This window comes from Primulina tabacum, chromosome 10 (genome assembly GCF_025594145.1).
Source record: "Primulina tabacum isolate GXHZ01 chromosome 10, ASM2559414v2, whole genome shotgun sequence".
Taxonomy (NCBI): domain Eukaryota; kingdom Viridiplantae; phylum Streptophyta; class Magnoliopsida; order Lamiales; family Gesneriaceae; genus Primulina; species Primulina tabacum.
The window spans coordinates 18,024,323-18,049,748 of NC_134559.1; the positions used below are offsets into that span (position 1 = coordinate 18,024,323).

Below are 25,426 nucleotides of genomic sequence, written 5' to 3' on the forward strand. Positions count from 1 at the left end.
TGCACTGAATCATACTTCTTGGAATTAAATTGACCCTTGTCTTCATTCCTTGGTCAGAATTTTTGTTGAGTAGGAAACTTTTGTGGCCTTTCAGGTGTTGGAAGACTCGGAAACCTTGATGGTTGTTCAGACTTTTTTTTGTCTCTGATTCTTTTCAAATAATCCCCAATTCTCTTTGTGATATAGGCGATGGAATCCTCACAAAGGTCCGACTCATTAACCTCTTGGGATATTTGAAGAAGATCATTATAGTAATCATTTGATACTTGGAAGGCAATCGTTTTACCTTTGTCCTTCTTCTGCATATCCACGTTCATCTCGAAAGTTCGAAGTGAACTGATAAGATCTTCCAAAGCCATCTAAGTCGTGTCCTTGGCCTCATCTATAGCACAAATTTTTATGTTGAATCTTTCAGGCAAAGAACGGAGAAACTTACTAAGTAATCGTTCATTGGAGATGGGGTCTCCAAGGCTGAACGCCTCATTAGCAATTTCCCATAGGCCACGATCATAATCCAGTATGTTTTCAGATTCTTCCATCCTCATCATCTCGAACTTGGATGTAAGCATCCTCGGTCTTGTTTGTCGCACACTCTCAGAACCTTCACAGTGTCGTTGGAGAGTATCCCATGCATTCTTAGCAGAAGTACAGTTTGTGATAAAACTGAACATGTTCATGTCGACTGTAGTAAATATTGCATTTAATGCCTTTGAGTTATAATTCGAGTTCTGCACTTCATCGGTAGTCCAGTCAGTTTCCGGTTTTGGCAAGCTGTCACCATCTTGATCTATCATTATCGGTGGAATCCACCCGTTGATGACACGCTACCATGCCCGTTCATCTATGGATTTTATGTAGTATATGATTTTGACATTCCATAGAATGTAGTTGGTTCCATCTAGGACTTGTGGTCGAAGTGCTGCGTTTGCAAGTGATGTGTCCATTAGATATTTCCTGTCAAAACAAAAGTAAAACCAGAATCAGCACTTAGTATATCAAGAGAAGGCTCTGATACCACTTGTTAGTCAAAACTCTTGACAGATGTAAGTTAATATGACAGCAGTAATATAGGATTATGAATTTGTCTTTTATCAGAATCAAGTGTTGTGTCAAATATTACAACATTTAAGACAACATGCAGCGGAATATTAAACTTTATAACACAAAATGACTTTAAATAAATAGATGGACAAGACTAAATATGCACAAGTATAAATACTTGTGCGGTGCCTCGGGGCAAAAGTTCATCACTAGAAAATCAAAACGTTTACAAAAACCTATCGCTAGTGATCTTCACAAAAATCAATTTTCTCAACACTTTGAGAAAACAAATTCTTTCTAAACACAAACACCCAGAATAAAAGTTATTCAAGAAAGAAAAGAATCGATGCAAAAGTTTGAAGCAACAAAACACAATCTTCAGCCAACACTCGCATGCATGTTGTCTGAAGTGTCCTCAGCAATCACGACAACACGCTTCACGGCAGCAACAACGTTGATAGTATTTTTCTCTAAAACTCCACAAAGTGCGAAAGTGAATGTATGATTTATCAAGCATCCGTCACCGTCAATGTCCTCCTCTTCTTATTTATAAACATCCTCTCTCTCCTAGAGTTTATCTCCACAAGGTAACCTATCAAAACAAGGAGAGTTAAATATTGGTACCTTATCAAGATAACATTTACATATTTATATCATCATCTCGAAAGGCAAAATCTCATTAAATATTATACACATCAAATCAAAAAGGAAAAGATAATATTAGGGAAATCTTTTAAGTTAAGAAATTAAATCAATTAAACTCGGAAATAAAATTTCCCTTCATCCAGCAATTACAATTTTTAAAACTTTCATTTGCTCGGATGTGAGCTCTTCTAAAAGTTTTCTTTTAGGTGTTCTTCTCGTGCATCGAGATGCGCTCAATGCTTGAGATGACATCCTACTCTTGATGATGCACTTCTCTACCCAGATTTATAAAATATGATTTTTTGTCTAGACCATACCGTTCTTGGTTTCCAACAACATCTTCCACTTTTGGCATAAAGATGAGATCTAAAACTCTTCATTTTATGTCTTTGTGGCTCACTTCCAATGATTATTGGAAGATCGTTTTTTTTACAACATAAAGGAGTACATTTGTTAATACCCCTTAATATTTTGTAATCATTTTTTAATGTTGTCATATTATACAATTCTGACAAATTTCTTTTGATAAAAGATGCTATTCATGCCAAAGTATCTGGATTGTCAGGGACATATTCTCTGATTAGCATTTCTATCCAGCGACTTGACATTTTGACGAAGAAAAGTTGCATGACTATATTTTCTTCGATCCATGAATTGCATCTATATTTGAGGGCGGTTCACCCCAGTTGCTTTTATCTTCAGTTGTATGACCCTGAGATTTGTAAAAGATTATGCATGATCTTGGAGATCATCGAAATCAATCCTTTCTAAAGTTGTCATCAGATTAATCTCATCTCTAGACATTTTTAATTAGATTGATCATTTTTCTTCGTCGGTAAAGATTTTGACATCACCTTGGTCGTCCTTCTTTGATGTAATAAGGGTTCAGTACCAAAGGATATTGATAAATTTTCTCCCGAATTCCTTTTACTAGAACTTCTTTGTTCTAAAGTTTGAATATCTTTTAGTTTTATAAGAATTTCTTCTTGTTTTTCAATGATTTTTTACACTTTTTGTGGTACATAATATAACATACTGTCATAATTTTATACCGTCTTTTGGATTTCTCTAAGATCTCCAGAGAGTATAAGATTTCGATACTATTTCTAATAACTTATTAGACTGAATCATAACTTTACTTTTGTATACTGATAAGTTTCACTTTGCTCTTGATATCTAAGACTGATTAGGTCTTTTTGTTTCAAATATTTTAAAGTATGGTAATAAATCCTGTAAATGGTAATAAATCCTGTAAATAATTAATTTCAAACTTGTGTTTGGATCCATATTATTTAAGAAAATTCTCATCTTCAAAAATTTAATTACTTAATAATAATAATTTTGTATGTTTAAAATAATTTTACTTATATTTTGATATCATTTCTGGCCTAGTAATAAAATCAAAGATATTTTTGATTATTTTATCAAAATTAAAGAGTTGAAATTAAGATTTTAGATCTTACAAAGTAATTCGACGTTGAAATTTGAATATGAGGTTTCCTAATTTACCCGATGATAATCTTACATCGCATTAACTAATATCCCATGACAGTCGGTAATTTGCACGTAAATTCAAGTTTGAACATGTTTCCTTGGTCGCCGGACCCCATCTGCCAAGATATTTACGTTACATTAATGGACATCGAGGGATTTGAAGCTCAAAAGTTGCTACCTGCCCACAGTTTCTTGGGATTCGATCGTTTTCGTTTCTCCTCCTAGCGCTAAATCCATAAAAAAAGACGTCTTAGAGATTGAGAAAAAAGTTGCTTTCACCTCCTTCCTTCTTCGTCTTCCATCGTTCTGCTGTCTCTTTCAACTTTTTCTCTGAGCTCAAGGTAGTTTTTCTTTAATCGTTTGGGACTATGAATTATTCGTATGAACAGTAGTTTGCGTCCTATTACCTTTTCGCCATTGACATACCTTTGAGGCTTGAATTAAGAATACTGTTAATGGGTTTTTGTTTTCATGTCATGTTTGATAACGTTAAAATCTTACTGCTTAGTTTTATGTCGAGATAAAATTTGAGGGTTTTTTTTTATCTTTGTTGTTTGACAAATGGCGGTCAGACAAACAACTCCAGAATTTGATTTTATATCGTTGTGGTTGCTCAAGTTTTGCAGGAAAAGGGTCAGAATTTTGTGTTTTTTTTCTCTGTTTATTTCATTTACTTGTTCAAATTGTGTGTTCTTCCTTATTATATTTCGTAACTTGATGTGAGAATGTAAATATGATGTGGTCTTTATATGATGAAATTTCTTTGGTATATGTTGGAGTCTGTTTATTTGATTGAAAAATATGTTAAATTGAATTATCGGGGCATACAACAGACTTTGGAAGATATACATAAAAGTAAAATGAAACGGCATTAGTGTTTGATACTGTTTAGTTTCAATGAAGGTTCGCTTAGTATATCAAAGAGGGCAATAGTAACCATTTTTGAAAAGTCATCCAAAAAACTTGAATTAGTTTTATGGTGTTTGTTTAAGATCTGTCTTCCATGTTACCCTTTTTCGGATACCGACATATATTGATGTCTGTCCTGTGTGATTAGTTCATTTGATGATCAATATATTTCTTTTTTAAGGTGCTTCCCACCAGTCTAATTTGGAGCTGAAAAGTCTTTAGCATTATGCATGTCTGACCCTGTGGCCTTTGTTAATGATGTTGAAAGGGCACTCAGTTTGTCTGATAGGACAAAATCTCTTGATTTGAGAGTTTCGGGTGATAAAAGCTGTGTCGTTGAATTAAATGGAGAGGTTTCACATTCTTCAGAAATCAATGGCTTCCAAAGTGGAGAGATCATATTGCCCAATAGGGACTCATATTCCGGATCCCTGCATGGAAATATACCCGAGGGTTCTGGGAACTATGCGTGGTCTGATGGTTGCAAATATGAGGGCGAGTGGAGATGTGGGGTGAGGCATGGATATGGAAAGCTTCAGTGGTCATCTGGAGCCATTTACGAGGGTGAGTTTTCAGGTGGTTATATGCATGGTACTGGTACGTATGTTAAATCTGACAATACGACCTATAAGGGTCGGTGGCGTTTGAATTTGAAACATGGTTTGGGGCATCAAAGTTTTCCCAATGGAGATATCTTTGAAGGATCATGGATACGAGGAACCCCCGAAGGAGAGGGTAAGTATGCATGGGCCAACGGCAATATGTATTTGGGAAATATGAAGGGTGGAAAAATGTCGGGGAAGGGGACTCTTACTTGGACCAACGGGGATTCATTTGAAGGAAGATGGCTAAATGGTATGATGCATGGATTTGGTGTATACAAGTGGAGCAATGGTAGTTGCTATGTTGGAACTTGGACTCAGGGGTTGAAGGATGGTAAAGGTACGTTCTACCCAAAAGTTAACAGGCTTCCAGCCAGTCAGCGATTGTACCTTAACACTCTGAGAAAGCAAGGGTTGCTACCTGATTTGAGAAAACAGAACCAGGTTTCAATTATTCATCATGAAACATCATTAGATATGGGAAATTTAATGTTCGGGGGGAACCAAAGTTCTGGTCAGAATTCATCCAACAAACTATCCAGTGAGAGCTTAATGAATCTGGAACAATCTAACTCAACAAATGTTACGCTGGAACGGCGTTGGAGTCTTGAAGTATCCATTGAGAGACTTTTGGGTCACCGTAGGTCATCCAGCATGTCTGATACTGATATTTTAGAAGCCGGAGATGAGGAGGATGTGAAAGCTCCAATCTTGGAAAGAGAGTACATGCAAGGGGTTCTGATCAGTGAGCTTGTATTGAGCAATCACTTTTCATTATCATCTAAACGAGAAAAAAGACGACAAAAGAGACTTGCAAGGGATATAAAGAGACCTGGAGAACAAATTATCAAAGGCCATAGGAGCTATGATTTGATGCTAAGCCTTCAGCTTGGAATCAGGTGTGTTTAACATTTTCGTTGCTTCTTTTCCGAGATACATATTCATGTTTATGCACGCACCCATTTACACATAAAAGCATTAGAGTTAGGATCATGAAAAATAATGGTTGAGAAGAAATATCTGCTTAAGTAAACAAAATCAAGTCGAAAAGGAACAGAGCTGAGAAAATTAGTTGGAAAAAGATACCTAGTAAAGCAGTTTTGTGAAGTATGCAAGATTTAAGGTGAACGTTTCATCGATAATTTAAGTTTAACATGAATGTGGCACCAACACACGTTTGAGCGTGTGTAAAGTGTCTCTAGCTCGGTGAGTGGCAACTTATTCAATTTCTGTGTGTAAAGATTTCTGAAATTTTGGTAGTTGGGTTGATTGACTTCTCCTTTTCTGCTTAGTCTAGTTGTTGTATATGTGTTCTAAATATGAATAATATTGGCTATTCCTATTTAATCTTGTTTTTGCCTTTTTCATAAACTAAAACTAAAAATTAGAATATGACCAGATACACTGTGGGGAAAATCACCCCCATACAAAGGCGAGAAGTTCGGGCAACTGACTTTGGTCCACGTGCCAGTTTTTGGATGACTTTTCCAAAAGAAGGTTCACAACTGACACCACCACATCAATCTGAGGATTTTAAGTGGAAAGATTATTGCCCAATGGTTTTCAGGTATGTTGTGAAAAAATCATTTTCTCTAGTAAAGGTCTAGTGCAGTTTTGTCTATCATTGTTTGCAAAAGGTTTTTTATCACAGAAATTTTAAATGTTTCAAATTTTTTTATTTTTTCGAGTATAAATTTTTCACGCACAAGCTGTTATCAAACAGTCATCGAGTATCTTATCATGCCTCCGTTTCTTTGAGAAAGCCTCTGTAGGTAGCGTTGAATCAGATAGATGCCTTGCTTGAGCTACATGTGAGAGAGGGAGATCGAAGCTTCACCCTTCCTTCATTATATGTGGTGTGACCTGCCACTTCAACCTGATTGGTAGTGGCCTTGAACAAATAATTTTAACCTATCATGGTTGTATTTTTTTATTTAAATGTGATAAGACATGCCAAGCAGGGGTGAGCAGTGATAATTGTGGAGTATAATTTCAAAGTTCATATATAACATTTCTGAGTACTAGTACACCAACGCACGCGTTGTGTGCTTGTATAATATTTTTTATAATTCATTTGATTTATATTTAAATGAGGATCAAAATATAATTATAAAAAAAAAGAGGGACTACACTGTAATTTTGATATATAAATTTAAAAATAAATTGAAAAATAAAAGAATAAAAATATGAGCTCAATAAAAATTGAACCTATAACCTAAACTCTAAGAAACAATGACTCTATCCGCTGAACTACATATAAGTTGCATTAAAATTTTAACATTTTATTAATATATATAATTATTAATACAAACCATGGCACTAAAGTTAGTTACTCTAAGTGTCTCAAACTTAATAAAATAGTATAGATATAATCCCAAAATAGTCTAGCTAATGTCCCTCAACCAAATTTTTAATTCGCCACAGTATGCACGATACCTCCGGGAAGCTAATGCTTCATGATTAGAATGAAGTTTAAGCACTTGAAAAATGCCCTGATACACTGTTGAGTTTTGGGTGTGTAAATTGATTGTGTTTCCTTCTTAACCTCAAACATTTGTTTTACTTAAAGGAACCTGCGAGAGATGTTTAAAATTGATGCTGCTGACTACATGGTGTCCATATGTGGAAATGATGCCTTGAGAGAACTTTCATCTCCTGGAAAGAGTGGCAGTGTCTTTCTACTGTCTCAAGATGATCGTTTCATGATCAAGACATTACGAAAATCTGAAGTGAAGGTTCATCATCTTTATGTGCACCTATATTGTCTTGCTTTGAATTTTTGATACTTCATGCTTTTAAGTGTTACACGAAGTGCCTTGAGTTAAAGTGAAAATCTGAAGTGAAGGTTCATAATCTTCATGTTTACCTTTTTTATTGTCTTGCAGTTGCTTTGAATTCTTCATACTTGATGCTTTTTACCGATACTTGAAGAAGTTTGCATTAAAGATTTTTTTTGTATTTGATGTACTTATGTTAAAGTGCGTCTCATGTTTAACCTGCAGGTTCTGCTGCAAATGCTACCGAACTATCATAGTCACGTGCGCAGATATGATAACACTCTTATCACTAAATTTTTTGGTCTTCACCGAATTATACCTTCTGGTGGTCAAAAGGTAACATAGATGGAAACTATCAATTCATGTACTTCCAAGAATGCATGAGAAAATCTGCATGTTAGTCGTTCATGGTTTTAAAAACCATTGCATAGTTATTGGTTGACTGGAATTTTATGGAAAAACTTGTGTTATCAGAAAACACAGCCTTGTCTTTAGGAAAATATGCCTTGGATTTTATTTTTGATATCTGAAACTGTATATGTACTAACCTTAGCGCCCTACTTTGCAGTTTCGATTTGTGGTGATGGGGAATATGTTCTGTACAGAGTTAAGAATCCATCGAAGATTTGATCTCAAAGGGTCTACATTGGGACGCTCTGCTGATAAGGTCGAAATTGATGAGAATACCATACTCAAAGATCTTGATTTAAATTACTGCTTTTACCTGGAACCTTCTTGGCGTGATGACCTCTTACAGTAAGCAGGGATTAAGTTGCAATGTTTTTAGATATTTTGGATGCTCTTTCCGTGTAATATTTTATTTTGTAGCCACACTTATGTAGTGTTTTGGTTCCTGCTTTTGCAGACAGATTGAAACAGATAGTAAATTCTTGGAATCAGAGCACATAATGGATTACAGCCTCTTGCTAGGCGTTCATTACCGAGCACCTCAACACCTACGTTCTCTTATGTCTCATAGTAAGCATGCTTCGATTGATGGATTGGGGATTGTTGCAGAAGATGGTAAGTTTTTCTGGTTACTAGTTTTCCTTAACTTGTCAAAAAAATTAAATTCATCATGCATCAGTAGAAGATGACCTATCGTTTTGGGAGATTCTTATATACAAAGATTTACGCAACTGAGTAACAACAGAAAAAACTTCACACACTTTAATCTCCATGTTGCAAAATATCCTCTGGTTCGTCGATGTTTTTGGACTTAACGTTAGTTGGCTGTAAACTATGTCTGTTTGAAATTAACGGGAAAGTTGATCTTTTTTTCTCTTTTTAATTTCTGATTGTAATATCACTATATGTCTGGTCGACTATTGCTGAAATTATGTTGATATTCTCTGGTTTCTCACTTTTAATTGCTGCTTTACCACTCAGAGTCTATGGACGATGACTTATCTCCTCAAGGCCTCGTCTTGGTCCCTCGTGGTTCTGATGACGATAGCATCGTTGTGGGACCTCATATTAGAGGCAACCGGTTGCGAGCATCCTCTTCAACCGGGGATGAGGAAGTTGACCTTCTGCTTCCTGGTACAGCAAGGTATTATCATTTTTTATGCTACTTTGTGGTGTGTAGTTTATCAGCAATCTCATCACCAGAATCCGTCTCCCTTGGAAATATTTGATTCTTATTTTAAAAGAACACTTGAACAATATTACAAAAGTCTTGAAATCTGCAGACTGAATAAATACCAAGATTACAGCAACAATAATTTAGTCAAAGATATTAAGCTTCTTCGTAAGATCAAGAGCTCAATTTCTGTATTTTGTCAACAATTGACCCTACTATCCTATGAATTTATGTGGCGGGAACTATTGAAATATGATTATTGGATTATTGTATTGTTTAAAAAATGCAAGCTGTATTATGACAACTATAAATTTTGGTGTAATATCCAGCACTTGGTTCTACATACTTAAAAGTACATACACATGAAATATCCATCAAGATGGTCAGTCAAGCAATTACCTACACCTTGTTAAGATCCAAAATTTTAATCAAGAAAATGGGTTGTCGTCGTCTGTCTGTCCTTGCTCGCCTTTACATGAGTATTTGACCCTTCATTTTGACAGTTGTATATTTTGGTTTTTGTTTACAGACTCCAAATCCAACTTGGAGTAAATATGCCTGCAAGAGCAGAGCTCATACCTGGGAATGGCAACACACAGTTGTTTCACGAGGTGTATGATGTCGTCTTGTATCTAGGCATTATCGATATCCTGCAAGCATACAACATGAGTAAGAAGATCGAACATACATACAAATCTATTCAGTTCGATTCAGATTTGATATCCGCAGTCGACCCTACATTCTACTCCGAGCGCTTTTTAGCCTTCATTAAGAAGGTTTTTCCACCAAATGCACTGGGAAGTTAGAGAGAGCCTTAATGATTTCTTGTGTTGCCATGTTCTTTTTTTGTCCACGTCAGCCAATTATAGCAACACCCAGTGCAATTATTTGTCTTCATTGATTTTTAAATGGTTATGAAGCATGTGCTACATTCCATGTATTGAGGTATAGATAGTGATGGATTTATCTGATTCTATGTTCTTGGAGATTTCCTTAGTAAATGAAGTTAAGGCAAATATATGCGAAAAAAAAGGAAAAGAAAAAAGTCAAGGGTGTATTTGGTTTTGTGTTTTAAAAAATATTCTCGTTCTATCAAAGCATATCACTCAAAGCATATAATGCTTTGATATCTCATTGTATCTGCAGTTCTAGCAACCACCGGTTAAAAATCTGTATGCTTGTGAGACGTACTCATACATTGCTTGTACTTAGACATGGTTCACACTATGATCATCGGTAGTCAGGTAGGACAGATTGTATATCGCTTAGACGTGGTTCGTTCTAGGGCCATCGATAGTCAGTCATTACAAGTTGTATAACGTCCAGGAGCAAGTATTTTCTACCAGCTGAATTTTACTAATTCAAAATAACCTCTCCATATATAAATATTGCTATTTTTATAGTCCTCGACCAAAACATCCAATGACCTCCATGTCAATAGCATTTTTAAACATAAGGCCATTTGTAATTGAACTTGTATTGTCCAAACATAATACGGATAACAAAAACATATCGCATCATTAAGATACATCGATATTCAACCAATGTTTGGAGGTGGAGGGGGTGGACGTCCTCCCTGGCCTTGCATTTGTTGTCATGGGAACCCTTGAGAAGGAGGCGGCATGGGAGGCCGTCTCATAGTAAAATCTGACATTGGACCGTTGCCAACTGAAGGAAGTGGTGGTGCAGGAAAGTTTCCGCCTGGAGGCATTGGCCAGGGTCCATTGGTCAGAGGAGGAGGAGGTAATGATCCAGGTACAACATATGGAGGCCTTGGGAGGTTTCCACTCAATGCCATTGGTGGGGGTCCTTTGTTAGAGTAGATGCCCTGCAAGCCAACGGTTGACTAGGAAATTTATTGACTCAAGTGAAATAAATAATCTTTATTTTAATATAATTTAACTTTTTATGGTCTTGTTATACTTTATCTGTATACCAATGCAAACAGCATGGATAAAGTCTTTGATTATACTTTAATACAAATGAATCGTAATTCGATGTTGAAACTCATTTGTAAACACTGCATTTTCTAAATTCGTTCCTAGTCGATTCAGCCGCCTAAAACAGGGATAAATGTCGCTTGAGCTCGAGACTAGCATCTGTGATGTTGTGTACTGCGTTTCTTGGTAAGGGCATCGAGATGTCTAAACATGCAGATGGGTAGTCATATGATGATTATACCGAACAACCCTCCATCGGACTTTCCAAGTGGTTATCATTCATCGAGAGGATAAGTCCGTGGTTATGATTGTACATCATTAGTCCTTATGACCCGGGACAACATTGAAGCTCTATATGCTAGGGCTGTGCTTTGACTCGTTTATCGGCTCCAGGAGAGTCATCAGGTGGCAGGTTGGGTACAGTTGCGACACATATAGGAACCAATGCATTGTAGTCGGGGATTCACCGCTCGCCTACGGGTGTGGATATCCTATGTGATATGATGAAATAATAGTGAGTGGAATCTCTGGCCAGAGTATGAGATGTACGTTAGAGAAGGAGTTCTCCAACCGTACACGCGATGCCACTATTTATAGTTATCACATAGTTATCGAATTATTATGCAACCCTCGATGAACCAATGGTTGCAGATTCGATCGGGATATATGAGATGAAGGGACCGTACTGTACGCTAATCATAATCGACTGGTTCTTGCAGGCACTATCAGTGATACCTAGGGGATCATGGGGCGATGCTACTAGACGCTCTTACAATGATCCGATGGGTGCAATCAGAAATGAGTTCTGACATTCTTGATCAAAGAGTTGATGAAAAGAATGGGGTTAACTAGGGTAAACCCGAATAAGAATAAATGTTATTCTGAATCACATGGAGATGTGAACCCACGGCTAGCTGTATCCCTGAACCATTGAGGGTCACACAAGTACTGGATTATTTTGTCCCCGTTGAGAGAATAAATTCAAGGAGTTGAATTTATATTATGATATAGTAAATTCAAGTAGTTGAATTTATGATAATTGAATTTTGAGAAAATAAATTCAAGTAGTTGAATTTATGATAATTGAATTTTGAGAAAATAAATTCAAGGAGTTGAATTTATGAGATAGTAAATTCAAGAAGTTGAATTTATGAAACTTGGAGAGAATGAATTCAAGGAGTTGAAAAAGTTGGGTTCATTAAATATTAAATTTTGGAGGTGATAAATTCAAGGAGTTGAATTTATAATTTAAATATTAAATTCAAGTGTTGAATTTATAAGGGATTAAAATTAAATGTAATGGGTATATGTATAATGGGCTTGTAGGAATACAAGACCAACATACATATTATTAAGATTTTTAATTGGGCTTTAAAATATTAATTAATCAATTAAACTAGTTGGACTAGAATAATTAATTGATTGAGCCCATTAAGTATTTAATTTAATTAATGAGCCCTAAGCTTATATATATGTGTATTAGGCTTAAGGTTAATGAGAATTGATTCATAATTTTGAAAAACCCTAGCCTCCATGACACCATGATTTTCGAAATTACTCTCCTTCTCCTCTCTCAAATTTCGGCCACATCAAAGAAGTTTTGATTTATGCCGCCTCTCGATTTTTAATCTCCAACGAAAAATCCTTCTATACTTTCTAGTGCAAGTTGGAAGAGAAACAAGTAATCTGGTCGTGGACCTGATTAGAAGAATATACAAAGGAGATTTGAAGATCGTTCGTAGAGATTCATCAAGAGCTAGATCCGCCTATACCGGATTAGTTGAAGCCAAGTGATTTAATTCACTAAAAGTATAATTCTAACACCCTATGAATGTTTAATCGTAAAACCATACCAGTGCCCAAACATAAACATATTTTGATTGTCAAAATAAAACAAAAATTTTTAAACTTCCGCTGCGTTTGGGGCACGAGAAAACCGAGATCCAACATCCTTATAGTGGGGGAGGAGGTGGAGCTTGGGGTGGAGGAGGCAAAGGCCTAGGTGGGGCACCAGGAGCGGCATTCCCATTAGCTACAGGAGCAGGTTGTAGTTTATTTGCCTCCGGTGGCTTTGTCTTGAAGTATAACTGCAACTGTATATTGAAGCACTGTCACAAAACAGAATCATATAGGATCTTGAAGGTATTCAGGTCTAGCTAAAGAGAGAATTGACAAAAAAGACATACCACTATGTGTAATTTGCTTCAGTGTTTCATAACCGGACCGATGATCGAACCGATTCATCTTGTAAAAATGGTTCAACCGGTCGGACCATTAAATCAGACAATCGGGCCGGAAACTTATTATATTATATAAAATAATAATATAATATAGTAAATAATATATTTTAAATTCTAAAAATCTTAAATATGTATATAAATAGTAAAAAATATTTATCAAAGTTTAGAATAAAAAAAATATATATCTAATCAAATATATTTATGTTTGGGTTTCCCTTCCTAGTCGAAAGAGTGAAACTCATTGTACAAATATTTTCTATATCTAAAGTAGCTGCGTGGGAGCGATCAAGGAAAATTTTGATCCCCGAGGACCAGCCCGCCTTATTGGTAGGGAGGAGAAGATGTAAGAGAAATTACCAACTTGACCCTTATCATCTCCTTGGTCCTATCGCTCAATGCTCACCTGACTTTTAATTACCCTGGGGGCCAAAACTTGAGCTATCTATCCATGACCAGGATTAAGCTTGGGTGAAATTGAGTGGAGATACGAACCGACTGATGTTGAAGAATCAGAGACATAGCTAGCTGGTTCTTCCCGAAATGCGTTGAGGTGCAGTAGTTCTCTAATACTACTAAAATAATATTTTTAACAAAGTTCAAAATTCAAATAATCATATATGTAACTAAAATTAAAATTTAAATATGAGAAATAAATTTTTTAACAAAAGAAATATAAGAAAATAATTAAATTCTAAAACAAATTAATTTTTTTTAAAAAAATTTAAAAATGTTGTGAACCAGTCGAACTGGTTTTGAACTGATTCACGACCAGTCCAATAGGTTCTTAACCGAACCGACCACTAAAAACGGTTTACAGAGTAGGCCCTGCCCGGACCGGACCAATGGGAACCGGCCGGTCTGGTTTGATAGTAGAAACAGTAGTTTTGATTATGTGTGGAAGTGCAGAGTGAAGACCTATCGGTTAGATCAAATGATTCCTAAGTTGATGCGTAAAAATATAATATTACCATTTCCATCAAATACCAGTTAAACGGCACCTAATTCCATGTTTGATATTCAGACATGATTTAGTGACATGAATAAACCTTTGTTTCCCAGCTATCAAAGTTGATGAATAATAAAAAGTAGAAGTCACTGTATATACTACTAAAGTCAAAATGAACATAGAAATACTTGAAACTGATATTTATGGTATACACCATCTAACCAAACCAATACCAAGCCGGAATCATGATACAGGATCACAGTCACGGTTAATATTCAATAATTTATCCCACACAATGAAAAGAAGCAGGGCACGGAAACCTACCGTAAACATCTTTGAATCTGGAACCCAGTGCGAGAAGAACTTGGGAGTTGATTTATCAATCTCTGTACTTGGAACTTTAAAGGGAAATGTGGAAGCAGAATTCAATAACCGAATAGAGAAATTGAGATCTGCAAGAGGTTATTGGAACATTTCATGTTCGCAATCTTGATTTTAATTTTACAAAACTTGTTATTTTGTTTCTAATATTTTACCGTAGTGCGTAGGAAGTTGGAACTGATCAGGCTTCGAACTGATCAGTTAAACAAGCCAAAACTGAAGCTATCGAGATGCAAACTGAAAACATCAACTGATCAACCAAAGTGAATCAGCTCAACTGATATCTCAAAGAACGGTTCAACTGATTGCCCAGCAGATAGGTGGTTCAACATAAGACCTTCAGAAACCCAACCAGCTGATGAAGAGTTCAAGTGATAGAGAACCCGGCTGACCAGTTCAACTGAAAGAGTGAAATCAGTTCAACTGACGAGTCAACTGATTTCACCAGCCCAACTGAAGATCAGTTCAGATGACCAGTTAGGAACATCAATTAGGAATCAATCAGTTGCAGATCAAGACAAGCTTATCTAAGTGGATTCCAGCTACGTACTAAGATACAAAAGCATCTGTACGATTAAGAGTACAATAATGGACCTTGCAGCAAAGATTAAAGCCGAGAGATTCCTGAAGGCATGTCAGAAAAGTCAAGACACATATACCAAAGAATGCATTCAAGCTGCAACGATCACTTATGATGAGTCTTGGAGTACGGTCTCAATGCCTCTATTTATACAAAGCTCAAGACCATCATCAAAAAAACGAGAACATATAAGAGTGTGTGAAGATTCAGAAAAAGGGCACGCTTATAGCATATCAGCTTACAAGAAGCAATCAGCCCAGAGGGAACACTTCATCGTGTTATCAGCTTAGATTAGAAGCATATTTCCCTCAGTGTATGAGAACACTTTCGGATAGTTTTCAGTGATCAGTTCTCACACACACGCACACACACCACCACTCAAATACAGTCTTGCACAAAGACAATAAACTTGTGTATGTAGTCATTGACACACAGACGTTAAACAAGTGTTGATCGGAAAGTGCTGCCTTCAGTCTAGTCTAGAAGTTCAGTTAGGTAGTGGGTAAGTCCTAAGCTGGGTGGGTTATTACACTTGTTGTAATTAATCAAAGTCTTCTAGTGGATCTTACCCGAGGTGGTAAAAGGGGTGACGTAGGAGCAATTGAAGTCTCCGAACATCCATAAACATATCTTGTGTTATTTCTGTTTAACTGCTTGTTTTTGTTCTTAAATGATTTGATCAGTTCAGCTTATATCAGTTCAGTTCTGTCCGAACTGAACTGATATAAGCCAGAACTGATCTATAGTAATTTTCAGTCATTCAGTTACACAAGATATAAATATATCAGTGTTTCTTAACGAATGATTATTTCGAGTGTTTTTCGCTTGGTTTAATATCAAACTCGATCTAATTCATCAGTGTATATTTTCTTAGAACACGAGCTATTGCAGCTCTTGGAAAATATTTTGTTTGAAGCACCTCAAGGTGCCCAGCAAACGATCCTTCAGAGGTTCAAATAATACCTTAAAAGAGATAATTTCATACGGGTCGGCAGCAAACCAAAGATACTGGTACTGCTTATCAAATGGTTAAATCTTCTGCAGTCAAAATTGAAGTTAACTATCAGTCAACACTGTATAATTATACAGTAAAAAAAACAAACAGGCCATCCAAAAAAAAAATATTCCACGTGCAAAAATCCATCTATAATGACCAGAGAACCTGCTCAAAGGATGACATAAAGCAATGGCGTGGCTTTGTGTTCTCTTCAATCTCAGGATATTCTATCTGAAAATTTACCGAAACACAAAAACATAAACAATGAGACAATAAAAGTTCTTCAGCAAGTAATTCAGATATAAATTTGCCGGAGAATTCCTACATATGGACTAAGGTGTAAGAGATTGCTATGAATGATGCAAGGAAATTGGAATATTTATACCAACATTTAAGATATACAAACAGAGCAAGAACATATTTTATTCATACTGAACTTTGCACTATAAAATTAAATAATAATTCTTTATTTGTGTTTCATCAAAAGTATGTTAAAATAAGGATTCGCACAACTCGCACCTATATTTCACACGGACAATAAAATCAAAATAATGATACGCGTCAGCTTCATGCAAAGCAACAACTAAAAGACTGAAGGCCTGCTTCACGCAAAGCAAAAGTCACATGTCATCTAACACAAATTCTTCCTCCAACTAGTTGATTCTTGCTATTTTATGGGTTCTTTCTCTTGCTCTCTAAATTTAACTGGCATTATGGTTTTCGAGATTTAAAAAAACATCCAAAAATAAAGAGTATCAAATAAAAAGAATGCAATCAACTTGGGAACAAATTGTTTCAACAAGACAAGTCATAATCAAACTTTAGAATGTTTCAGCATGCATTAAATATAGAGTCACAAGAAAAACTGAACACATGCCTAGAAAAAGTAATGATCTTTGCTTGGTCTTGTTTGTCCCACGTGCGGAATTTGAGATAATAAAACCCGAAAATAAAGAATAAACTGGACACCGAAATTTACGTTAAAAACCCTAAAAATTATTAGGGTAAAAACCACGGGTAAGATGAAAAGAATTCCACTATAATATTTTGTGATGTACAAACTACTCACTGTGTTTCCAAAGAGAACACACACTCTCTTAATACAGGAGAACAAAACACCTCACAAATATTATAGAACTAAGCACTCAAATGCTTATAAGATGAGAGAAAACTCGAAGAAGGGATGATTTCAGAATGAAGAATGGAGCTCTATTGATAGAGCCCCTTGACCGTGTGAAAACGCGTATAAAAACGCGTTTTCTCCTCTGAAATTTTCGCAAGTTTCCGCCGACCCATGTTTTTTATCAATGCATTTAATCATTACAGGAAATGCAATAAATGCATTTCCTATTTGCATTATTTGCCGATATTTCTCCCACTTGGAGATTTGATTGAGAATCAAACAAATCTCCACACATCCTTTCAATCTTGCCATTCCCTGCTGCTTACGTTTCTGCTAGACCACTTGAGGATCTACACCACTCAAACTTATCAGTGTTTACTGGCTTGGTCAGAAAATCAGCTATGTTATCCTTCGTATGGATCTTCTGCAAATCCACGCTTTCTTCTTCTACTACTTCCCGCACAAAGTGAAATTGTACTCCAATGTGTTTTTAGTCCTGGAATGAAAGGCTGGATTCCTTGCGATGTGGAAGGCACTATGACTGTAACAAAACAAAGGAACATTCTCTTGTTTGTGTCTGATCTCCTCCAATAACCTTTTAATCCATATTGTCTCCTTGCAAGCTTGAGTAGCTTCCATGTATTCTGCCTCTGTTGTAGATAACGCCACAACTGTCTGCAGTTTTGAAACCCAGCTTACTGCTCCCCCTGCAAGTGTAAACACATAACCAATAGTAGATTTTCTCTTATCAGGATCACCTGCATAATCTGAATCGACATAGCCCTTGAGTGTAAAATCTGATCCTCCATAACATAATGCAGCATTCGAGGTACCCTTAATGTATCTAAGGATCCTCTTAATAGTGTTCCAATGCTCTCGTCCAAGATTCGCCATATACCGACTAACTGCTCCTACAGCTTGAGCAATGTCCGGTCTTGTACAGATCATGGCGAACATCAAACTTCCCACTGCTGATGCATATGGTACTTGAGACATTTCCATCCTCTTTGCTTCTCTGCTAGGACACATCTTGGAGGATAACTTGAAGTTAACAGGAAGATGGGTCGATATTGGCTTACTATCTTGCATGTTGAAGCGTTGCAAGACTATCTTCGAATAATTTTTCTGCGAAAGCCAAATCTTTCTGTTACTTCTATCTCGATGAACTTGCATCCCTAGAATCTTGTTTGCTGGTCCCAAGTCCTTCATATCAAATTCCCTAGCCAACTGTGTCTTCAATTCTTGGACCTGATCTTTGTTGGGGCCTGCTACCAACATGTCGTCTACATACAACAGCAAAATGATATAATCATCACCTGACCTCTTGAAATATGTATAAGGGTCTGCACTCAGTCTGTTGTATCCAAGGCTCATGATATAGGAATCATATCTCTTGTACCAACACCTTGGCGCCTGTTTGAGACCGTACAGAGATTTGTTCAACCTGCAAACCAAGTTCTCTTTGCCTTTTTCCGCAAAACCTTCTGGCTGGAGCATATAAATTTCTTCTTCAAGATCTCCATGAAGAAATGCCGTTTTCACATCTAGCTGTTCTAGATATAGGTCAAACACCGCACACAATGTCAGCACCACTCTGATTGTTGTAAGCCGAACCACAGGAGAAAATATCTCATTGAAGTCAACGCTTTCTTTCTGAGCATACCCTTTTACCACCAATCTAGAGCGATACCGCTCCACTTGGTTATTGTCATCACGTTTGATCTTATAGACCCATCTGTTACCGATGGCTTTCCTCTCTCGTGGTAGTGTAACAAGATCTCAAGTTTTATTTCTGTCTATTGCCTCCAACTCTTCTTGCATTGCTATCATCCACAAGGATACATCCGAGCTTTGAGTAGCCTCTTGGAAACTCGATGGCTCACCATCCTCTGATAATAGACAATATGCAATATTGCTTTCAGTGACATAATCTGAAAGCCAACCTGGTGGTCTTCTGTCTCGAGTTGACTGCCTTACATTGGAAACTTCAGACTCAATATGTTCTTGCTCTTCGTGCTCTGGTACTGCTTCACAAGAAACTTGACATTCGTCCGTCTTATTTTCCACCTGAAATATAGTAGTTTCTGAATTCAGTGCGCCTTTGTCTCCCTTTACTTTATCTTCCTCGAAGATAACATACTTGCTGATGACAAGCTTGTGAACAGTAGGATCCCACAAGCGAAATCCCTTTACTCCATCATCATAACCCAAGAAGATACATTTTCTGGATTTCGAATCCAACTTTGATCTTTCTTGCTCATTGTACAGAACGTACACCAGACTTCCAAATGTATGCAAATGAGAATAATCTGTCGGCTTCCCAGTCCACATCTCCATCGAAGTCTTCAAATCAATCGTCACTGAAGGAGAACGATTGATAATATAACAAGCGGTTCTTACTGCTTCCGCCCAAAATGACTTGTTCAGACCCGCAGTCCTCAACATAGCTTTTTTTCTGTCCAACAAGGTCCTGTTCATCCGCTCCGCCACTCCATTCTGTTGAGGTGTGTAAGCCCTCCTGAATTGTCTCTTGATGCCCTCATGTTGACAATATGCATCAAATTTGTCACTGGTATATTCTCCTATATTGTCAGTCCTCAAACACTTGATTTTCTTTTCTGAATCAAGTTCAACCCGCGCTTTAAAATCTTTGAAGACTTGGAAAGCATCTGATTTTCTTCTTGATTGGATACATCCAACATCTCCTAGAGAAATTGTAAGGGCTGTGTACCGTCTTATCGTAAATCCTATGTTGATTATCGATAATTTATGAAATTGTCATGTGATTATGTATATGATGTATATCATGACGATGAAAATGAGAAAATAAGTGTTGATAACGAAATATCGTACTAGATATTGATTAACTAACAAAATTGAAGTTGTAAGAGCTCGAGTGGAGAAGCCGGACGCCAATACAATACAAAACCAATATTTTGGACAGAACATCTGGCGCCTGAGCAGTAGAAAATGACCGCCCGAGTGCCAGTGTACCAAAAATTGGGTAATTATACAGAATGTATGGCGCCCGAGCGGTAGAAAATGACCGCCCGAGCGCCAGTGTGGAAAAAAATTGATGCTCAGACAGAACATTCCGCGCCCGAGCGGTAGTTTTTGACCGCCCGAGCGTGGTGTAAGTCACACTCGGGGACAGAATGTCTCGCGCTCGGGCGCGAGAATTCTATCGCCCGAGCGCGAATGCGGTGGAGATAAGAATAAGTTTTTCTTCTTTCTTTCTTCACTTTTCTTCCATTAACTTCGAGGGAATACGAGAGATTTCAATTTCTTTCGTCCGAATCGACTTCGAAACGTTATCTAAACGCGAAATCAATTATATATTCGTTATCTTCGCGTCGAGAGCTTCCTTTTGAGGTAAATTTCTTCTAGTTTCAGCAGCTCTAAATATTAAAGTGCTGGAATAACATGTATTTGAAGTCGAGATTCCTATATGTGGTAGAATAACCGACAAGAAACTCGTATTCGAAGTCGGAATTGAATTATGTTATGATTTTGATTTGATATGAATTTTCAAAGTTCAAAAGATATTTGGAACTTATATTATTGAATTTGGATCATATTGTTGATTGGAATGAATATATTATTGATGTAGATAGATTATTATATTGATATCTTTAAGCTACATCAACTGGAACGAAGAATTGAGGTATGTTGCAACCGGGTAACATATGACAAGTATCTGTATTATATGATATATGTTGGATTGGTTTGATTGATTGGAATGAGAATACATGTCCATATGCCTTATTTGTTGAGTTTATGTGGCATACATGACATTGTGATTTGAATATCGATGTATAAAATAAATGTTTTGTTAACACACATCGTTTGATGCATACATCGATACATGACATGCACGTTGAGCTATGATCCTTGGATACCCTGATATGATTTGATTGGATTCTGGGGTTTGTGAACACAATGCTATGTTTGGTATTACATGACCCTTAAAACATAGACATTTGTGGCCCCGACGATTGATTGAGATTTGAGATTTGTTGGCGCTTTGTTGACGCTATCATACGAGTATCCATGATTGAGGCCGGTGTGCAGCTCGAGCATTGATTTGATAGCGATTCGTTTGATTCTGACATGTGCTCAGTGGATGGGAATTTGACCTGATACCTCCACGACATACATGCATTGCATACTATATATCATTGTTTAGATACTTGTGGTATATATGATGGTTGTTCCATACGGAGTTTTGCTCACCCCCAAGGGGGGGCTGTTGTTGTCTTTGTGTGTCAACAATAGCAGGTACTCCAGGATATCAGGAGGCCGGAGAGGGTACTTCTGGAGGGAGTCACAGTTTGGGCTGAGGTTTTATGTTTTGTTCCCAGTATATATATATATGTATCTATATACCGGGGCATGTCCCGAGGATATGAGTTGTTTGTATATGATTGGTTTTGATTATGTGTGGGCGAGTTTTATGATATGAGATAAAATACTATTTTTAGTATTCAAATTATAGAAGAAATATTTTGGGCTCATTGTAAAGAAAATTTAAACTCGTTTTCCGATGTAATTAATTAACTATAATCAGATTGTGTTGTAATAACGATTAGAAGCTAAGGGCCCCACGTTGTATGGTATTAGAGCATAGCTGGGAATGCTCGATTGAGTCTTGTGTACACTTGAATAGGCCCAAATTAATTGTGCGTATGTGTTTGATTTATTTGTATTACTTGCTCCTACTTGATTTAATTTGAGTAAATTATTGATGAGATTGATGATATGAGATGATGATGTGAAATCGATATTGATTTGTGATATTCATCCCTTGATTTGTAGATGGATCACACAAATGAAACTGCGAGTAGCAGTACTGAGAGGATAGTTGGACAATTTGACGGATTGTCCATGGATATAGTGATGGCTCGATTCCAGGATTTAAAACCACCGAGGTTCTTTGGCATTGAGAGTGCAGAAAGAGCAGAGGCTTGGTTAAAGGATATCGAGCATTTGTTTAATATTGTTGAATATTCCAAGGCCCGGAGACTGAAACTTGCTCTCTATCAGTTGAAAGACCGAGCAAAATCTTGGTGGGAAGCCGCTGAGATTGGATTGAAAGAAGCCGGGATTGAAGTCACATGTGATGTTTTCAAGACCCAGTTTTTGGAGCAGTATTCTTCTCCTTCCTATTATACTGCCCAAGAGAATGAATTCAATAGTCTGCAGCAGGGAACGATGACTGTTGCAGAGTATGCTTTGAAGTTTTCTACTCTGTTGAAGTATGCACCTCACGTAGCTGGGAATGCAAAAGCAAAATATAACAGGTTTGTAAATGGATTGCATCCTGCTTTATATAATTTTGTTGTTTCTGGATTGCCTACCAGCTACGCAGAGGCAGTTGAACGAGCTAAGGCAGCCGAGGCTGGACTCAGGAAAGGAGGTCCACAGTATACTCCTCCACCACCAGTGTCAGCTCAGCAGCCTACCAAGAGGTAAAAAGTTCAAGAAGACTGGTTCTGTTTCTTCGTCTTCTTCCAGTTTGAGTGGATCCCAGAGAGGGAGTCCTGTTATTGCTCCTTATTGTAGTCATTGTGGAGGCAAACATACTATCGAACAGTGTCGAGGTATGTTTGGTACTTGTTATCAGTGTGGGCAGGAAGGCCATTTCTCTCGAGTATGTCCGAATAGGGGTACGACTTCTTCTCAACCCCAGCCAGGATTTAGAGGTGGCCCCAACATGATGAGACCTGCTGTTCTTGTTCCATCTTTTCAGCAGTCGAGTGTCCCACAATATCGAGGACCAGGTGGTCAGACTGCTCAAGTTCCTCCTCAAGTAAGAGTGTATGCTATGACGGAGGATCAGGCGAAATAAGCTCCTGGTGGTGTGATTGCAGGTATTTGCATGCTTTGCGATTATCCTGAACGTATTTTATTTGATACAGAGCATCTCATTCATTTATATCTCATGCATTTGTTGCATCTCACGGTATTGAGTGTACCCCATTGTATAATACATTATCGATATCCACGCCAGCAGGAAATATTATTTTGTGCATAATTGTGTATTGATATATGAGGATAATGTGATATTCTTGAATTTGATTGTCCTCCCAATGCACGAATTTGATTGTATTGTTGGGATGGATATCTTGACGACAAATCGAGCTACTGTTGATTGTTTTCATGGAGTGGTTCGATTTCGACCTGTTGATGGACCCAAGTGGAATTTTTATGTCAAGGGTTCCCAAGCCAAAATTTCATTGGTATCCTCTTTGGAAATGTCCCGACTTTTGTTTAGCGGGGATGAGGGTTATCTTATCTACGCTATTGATGTCTCTAAGAAGGAGCCTTCTTTATCTGAGATTCCTGTTGCGAAAGAATTCCCGGATGTATTTCCCGATGAGATTCCTGATTTTTCTCCTCATCGAGAAGTTGAGTTAAGTATTGATCTTGTACCAGGAACTCTGCCTATTTCGAAAGCTCCTTATCGCATGGCACCATTGGAATTGAAAAAATTGAAAGAACAATTACAGGATCTTCTCGATAAGGGATATATTCGACCGAGTTTATCACCTTGGGGAGCTCCAGTTTTATTTGTTCGAAAGAAAAATGGTACTATGCGAATGTGTATCGATCATAGGCAACTGAATCGGGCTACTGTGAAAAACAAGTACCCACTTCCTCGTATTGATGACTTATTTGATCAGCTTCAGGGTACTTCTGTATACTCTAAGATTGATCTTCGTTCTGGTTATCATCAAGTACGAGTTTGAGATGAAGATGTGCCCAAAACTGCTTTTCGTACGAGGTATGGCCACTATGAGTTTTTGGTTATGCCTTTTGGTCTCACGAATGCTCCTGCTGTCTTTATGGATATAATGAATCGTGTCTTTAGAGATTATCTTGATCGATTCGTTATTGTATTTATCAATGATATTCTTGTATATTCGAAATCGAAAAAGGAGCATATTGAACATCTGAGACTGGTACTTCAAACTCTTCGCAATAGCCATTTATATGCTAAATTGTCCAAATGCGAATTCTGGATGGACAAAGTGATATTTTTGGGTCACGTCATTTCGAGACATGGCATATCTGTTGATCCTGCGAAGGTCGAAGCTGTATTGAATTGGCCAAGACCTACGAATGTTCCTGAGATCCGTCGCTTCATGGGTTTAGCTGGATATTATCGTCGTTTTATTGAAGGATTTTCGAAAATAGCTAAATCTATTACTCAACTGACACAGAAGAATCAGCGATTCATTTGGTCAGATGAATGTGAAGCTAGTTTTCTTGAATTGAAGACGAGATTGACCACAGCACCTGTGCTTACTATTCCCCCAGGTACCGGAGGATTTGTTGTGTGCACAGATGCATCTGGTAATGGTTTGGGCTGTGTTTTGATGCAACATGGCAAAGTGGTTGCTTATGCGTCTCGTCAATTGAAATCTCATGAAACACGTTATCCTGTTCATGATCTTGAATTGGCCGCCATTGTATTTGCTTTGAAGATCTGGCGCCATTATTTGTACGGAGAAAAGTTTGTTATCTATTCAGATCATAAGAGTCTGAAATATCTCTTTTCTCAATCTGATTTGAATATGAGGCAACGCAGGTGGATGGATCTCCTGAAGGATTTTTATTGTGAGATTCAATATCACCCTGGATCGGTGAATATTACTGCGGATGCCCTTAGTCGGAAAGTTCATGATTCTGTTTTAGCATCTGTTTGTGTCGCCAAAGTACACGAGGATATATGTACTTCTGGTTGGATTTTTCACTCGAATTGGAATTCTGTCACTGTCTCAGCATTGCAAATTGAGCCGAACTTGATATCGAAAATACGAAAGGCCCAACGAAGCGATGCTCAGATCCAAAATTCGAAATAACTTGTATCTGCAGGACATCAGTCTGGATTTCAGATTTCTTCTGATGGTTCTTTACGACTTAATGGTCGGCTGGTAGTTCCCGATAATTCTGATTTGAAATCTGCACTTCTTCGAGAAGCACATTGTAGTAAATACAGTATTCACCCTGGAGGTCGAAAGATGTATTTGACATTGAGACCTCAATTCTGGTGGAAACATATGAAGAAGGACATTGCTGAGTTTATTTCGAAATGTCTTCTCTGCCAGCAAGTGAAAGCCGAGGGAATGAAACCTGGAGGATTGCTCCATAGTCTCGAAATCCTGA

The 25,426-nt window shown here is 37.3% G+C and overlaps 2 protein-coding genes across 2 annotated transcripts; one reads left to right on the forward strand and one right to left on the reverse strand.

The window, feature by feature from the left end:
• Positions 1–359: 359 nt before the first annotated feature.
• On the reverse strand, positions 360–794 carry LOC142504958 (uncharacterized). The gene has a single exon (XM_075617794.1). The coding sequence runs from the start codon at positions 792–794 to the stop codon at positions 360–362; it is 435 nt and encodes a 144-aa protein (XP_075473909.1).
• Positions 795–3,272: 2,478 nt separating this feature from the next.
• On the forward strand, positions 3,273–10,026 carry LOC142505085 (phosphatidylinositol 4-phosphate 5-kinase 9-like). Its single transcript, XM_075617910.1, has 9 exons — positions 3,273–3,521; positions 4,271–5,590; positions 6,091–6,258; positions 7,261–7,426; positions 7,694–7,804; positions 8,037–8,224; positions 8,334–8,491; positions 8,858–9,020; positions 9,580–10,026. Exons 2-9 carry the CDS (start codon positions 4,320–4,322, stop codon positions 9,854–9,856), a joined length of 2,502 nt encoding a protein of 833 aa, XP_075474025.1. The 5' UTR covers positions 3,273–3,521; positions 4,271–4,319; the 3' UTR covers positions 9,857–10,026.
• Positions 10,027–25,426: the final 15,400 nt, after the last annotated feature.

Excerpts from the sequence above, each read along its gene's own strand:
- LOC142504958 (XM_075617794.1), bottom strand. The coding sequence starts at position 794 with ATGATAGATCAAGATGGTGACAGCTTGCCAAAACCGGAAACTGACTGG.
- LOC142505085 (XM_075617910.1), top strand. The coding sequence starts at position 4,320 with ATGTCTGACCCTGTGGCCTTTGTTAATGATGTTGAAAGGGCACTCAGT. Across the intron at positions 6,259-7,260 it reads TATTGCCCAATGGTTTTCAG|GAACCTGCGAGAGATGTTTA; the intron begins GTATGTTGTGAA and ends TTTTACTTAAAG. Across the intron at positions 8,225-8,333 it reads TGGCGTGATGACCTCTTACA|ACAGATTGAAACAGATAGTA; the intron begins GTAAGCAGGGAT and ends CTGCTTTTGCAG.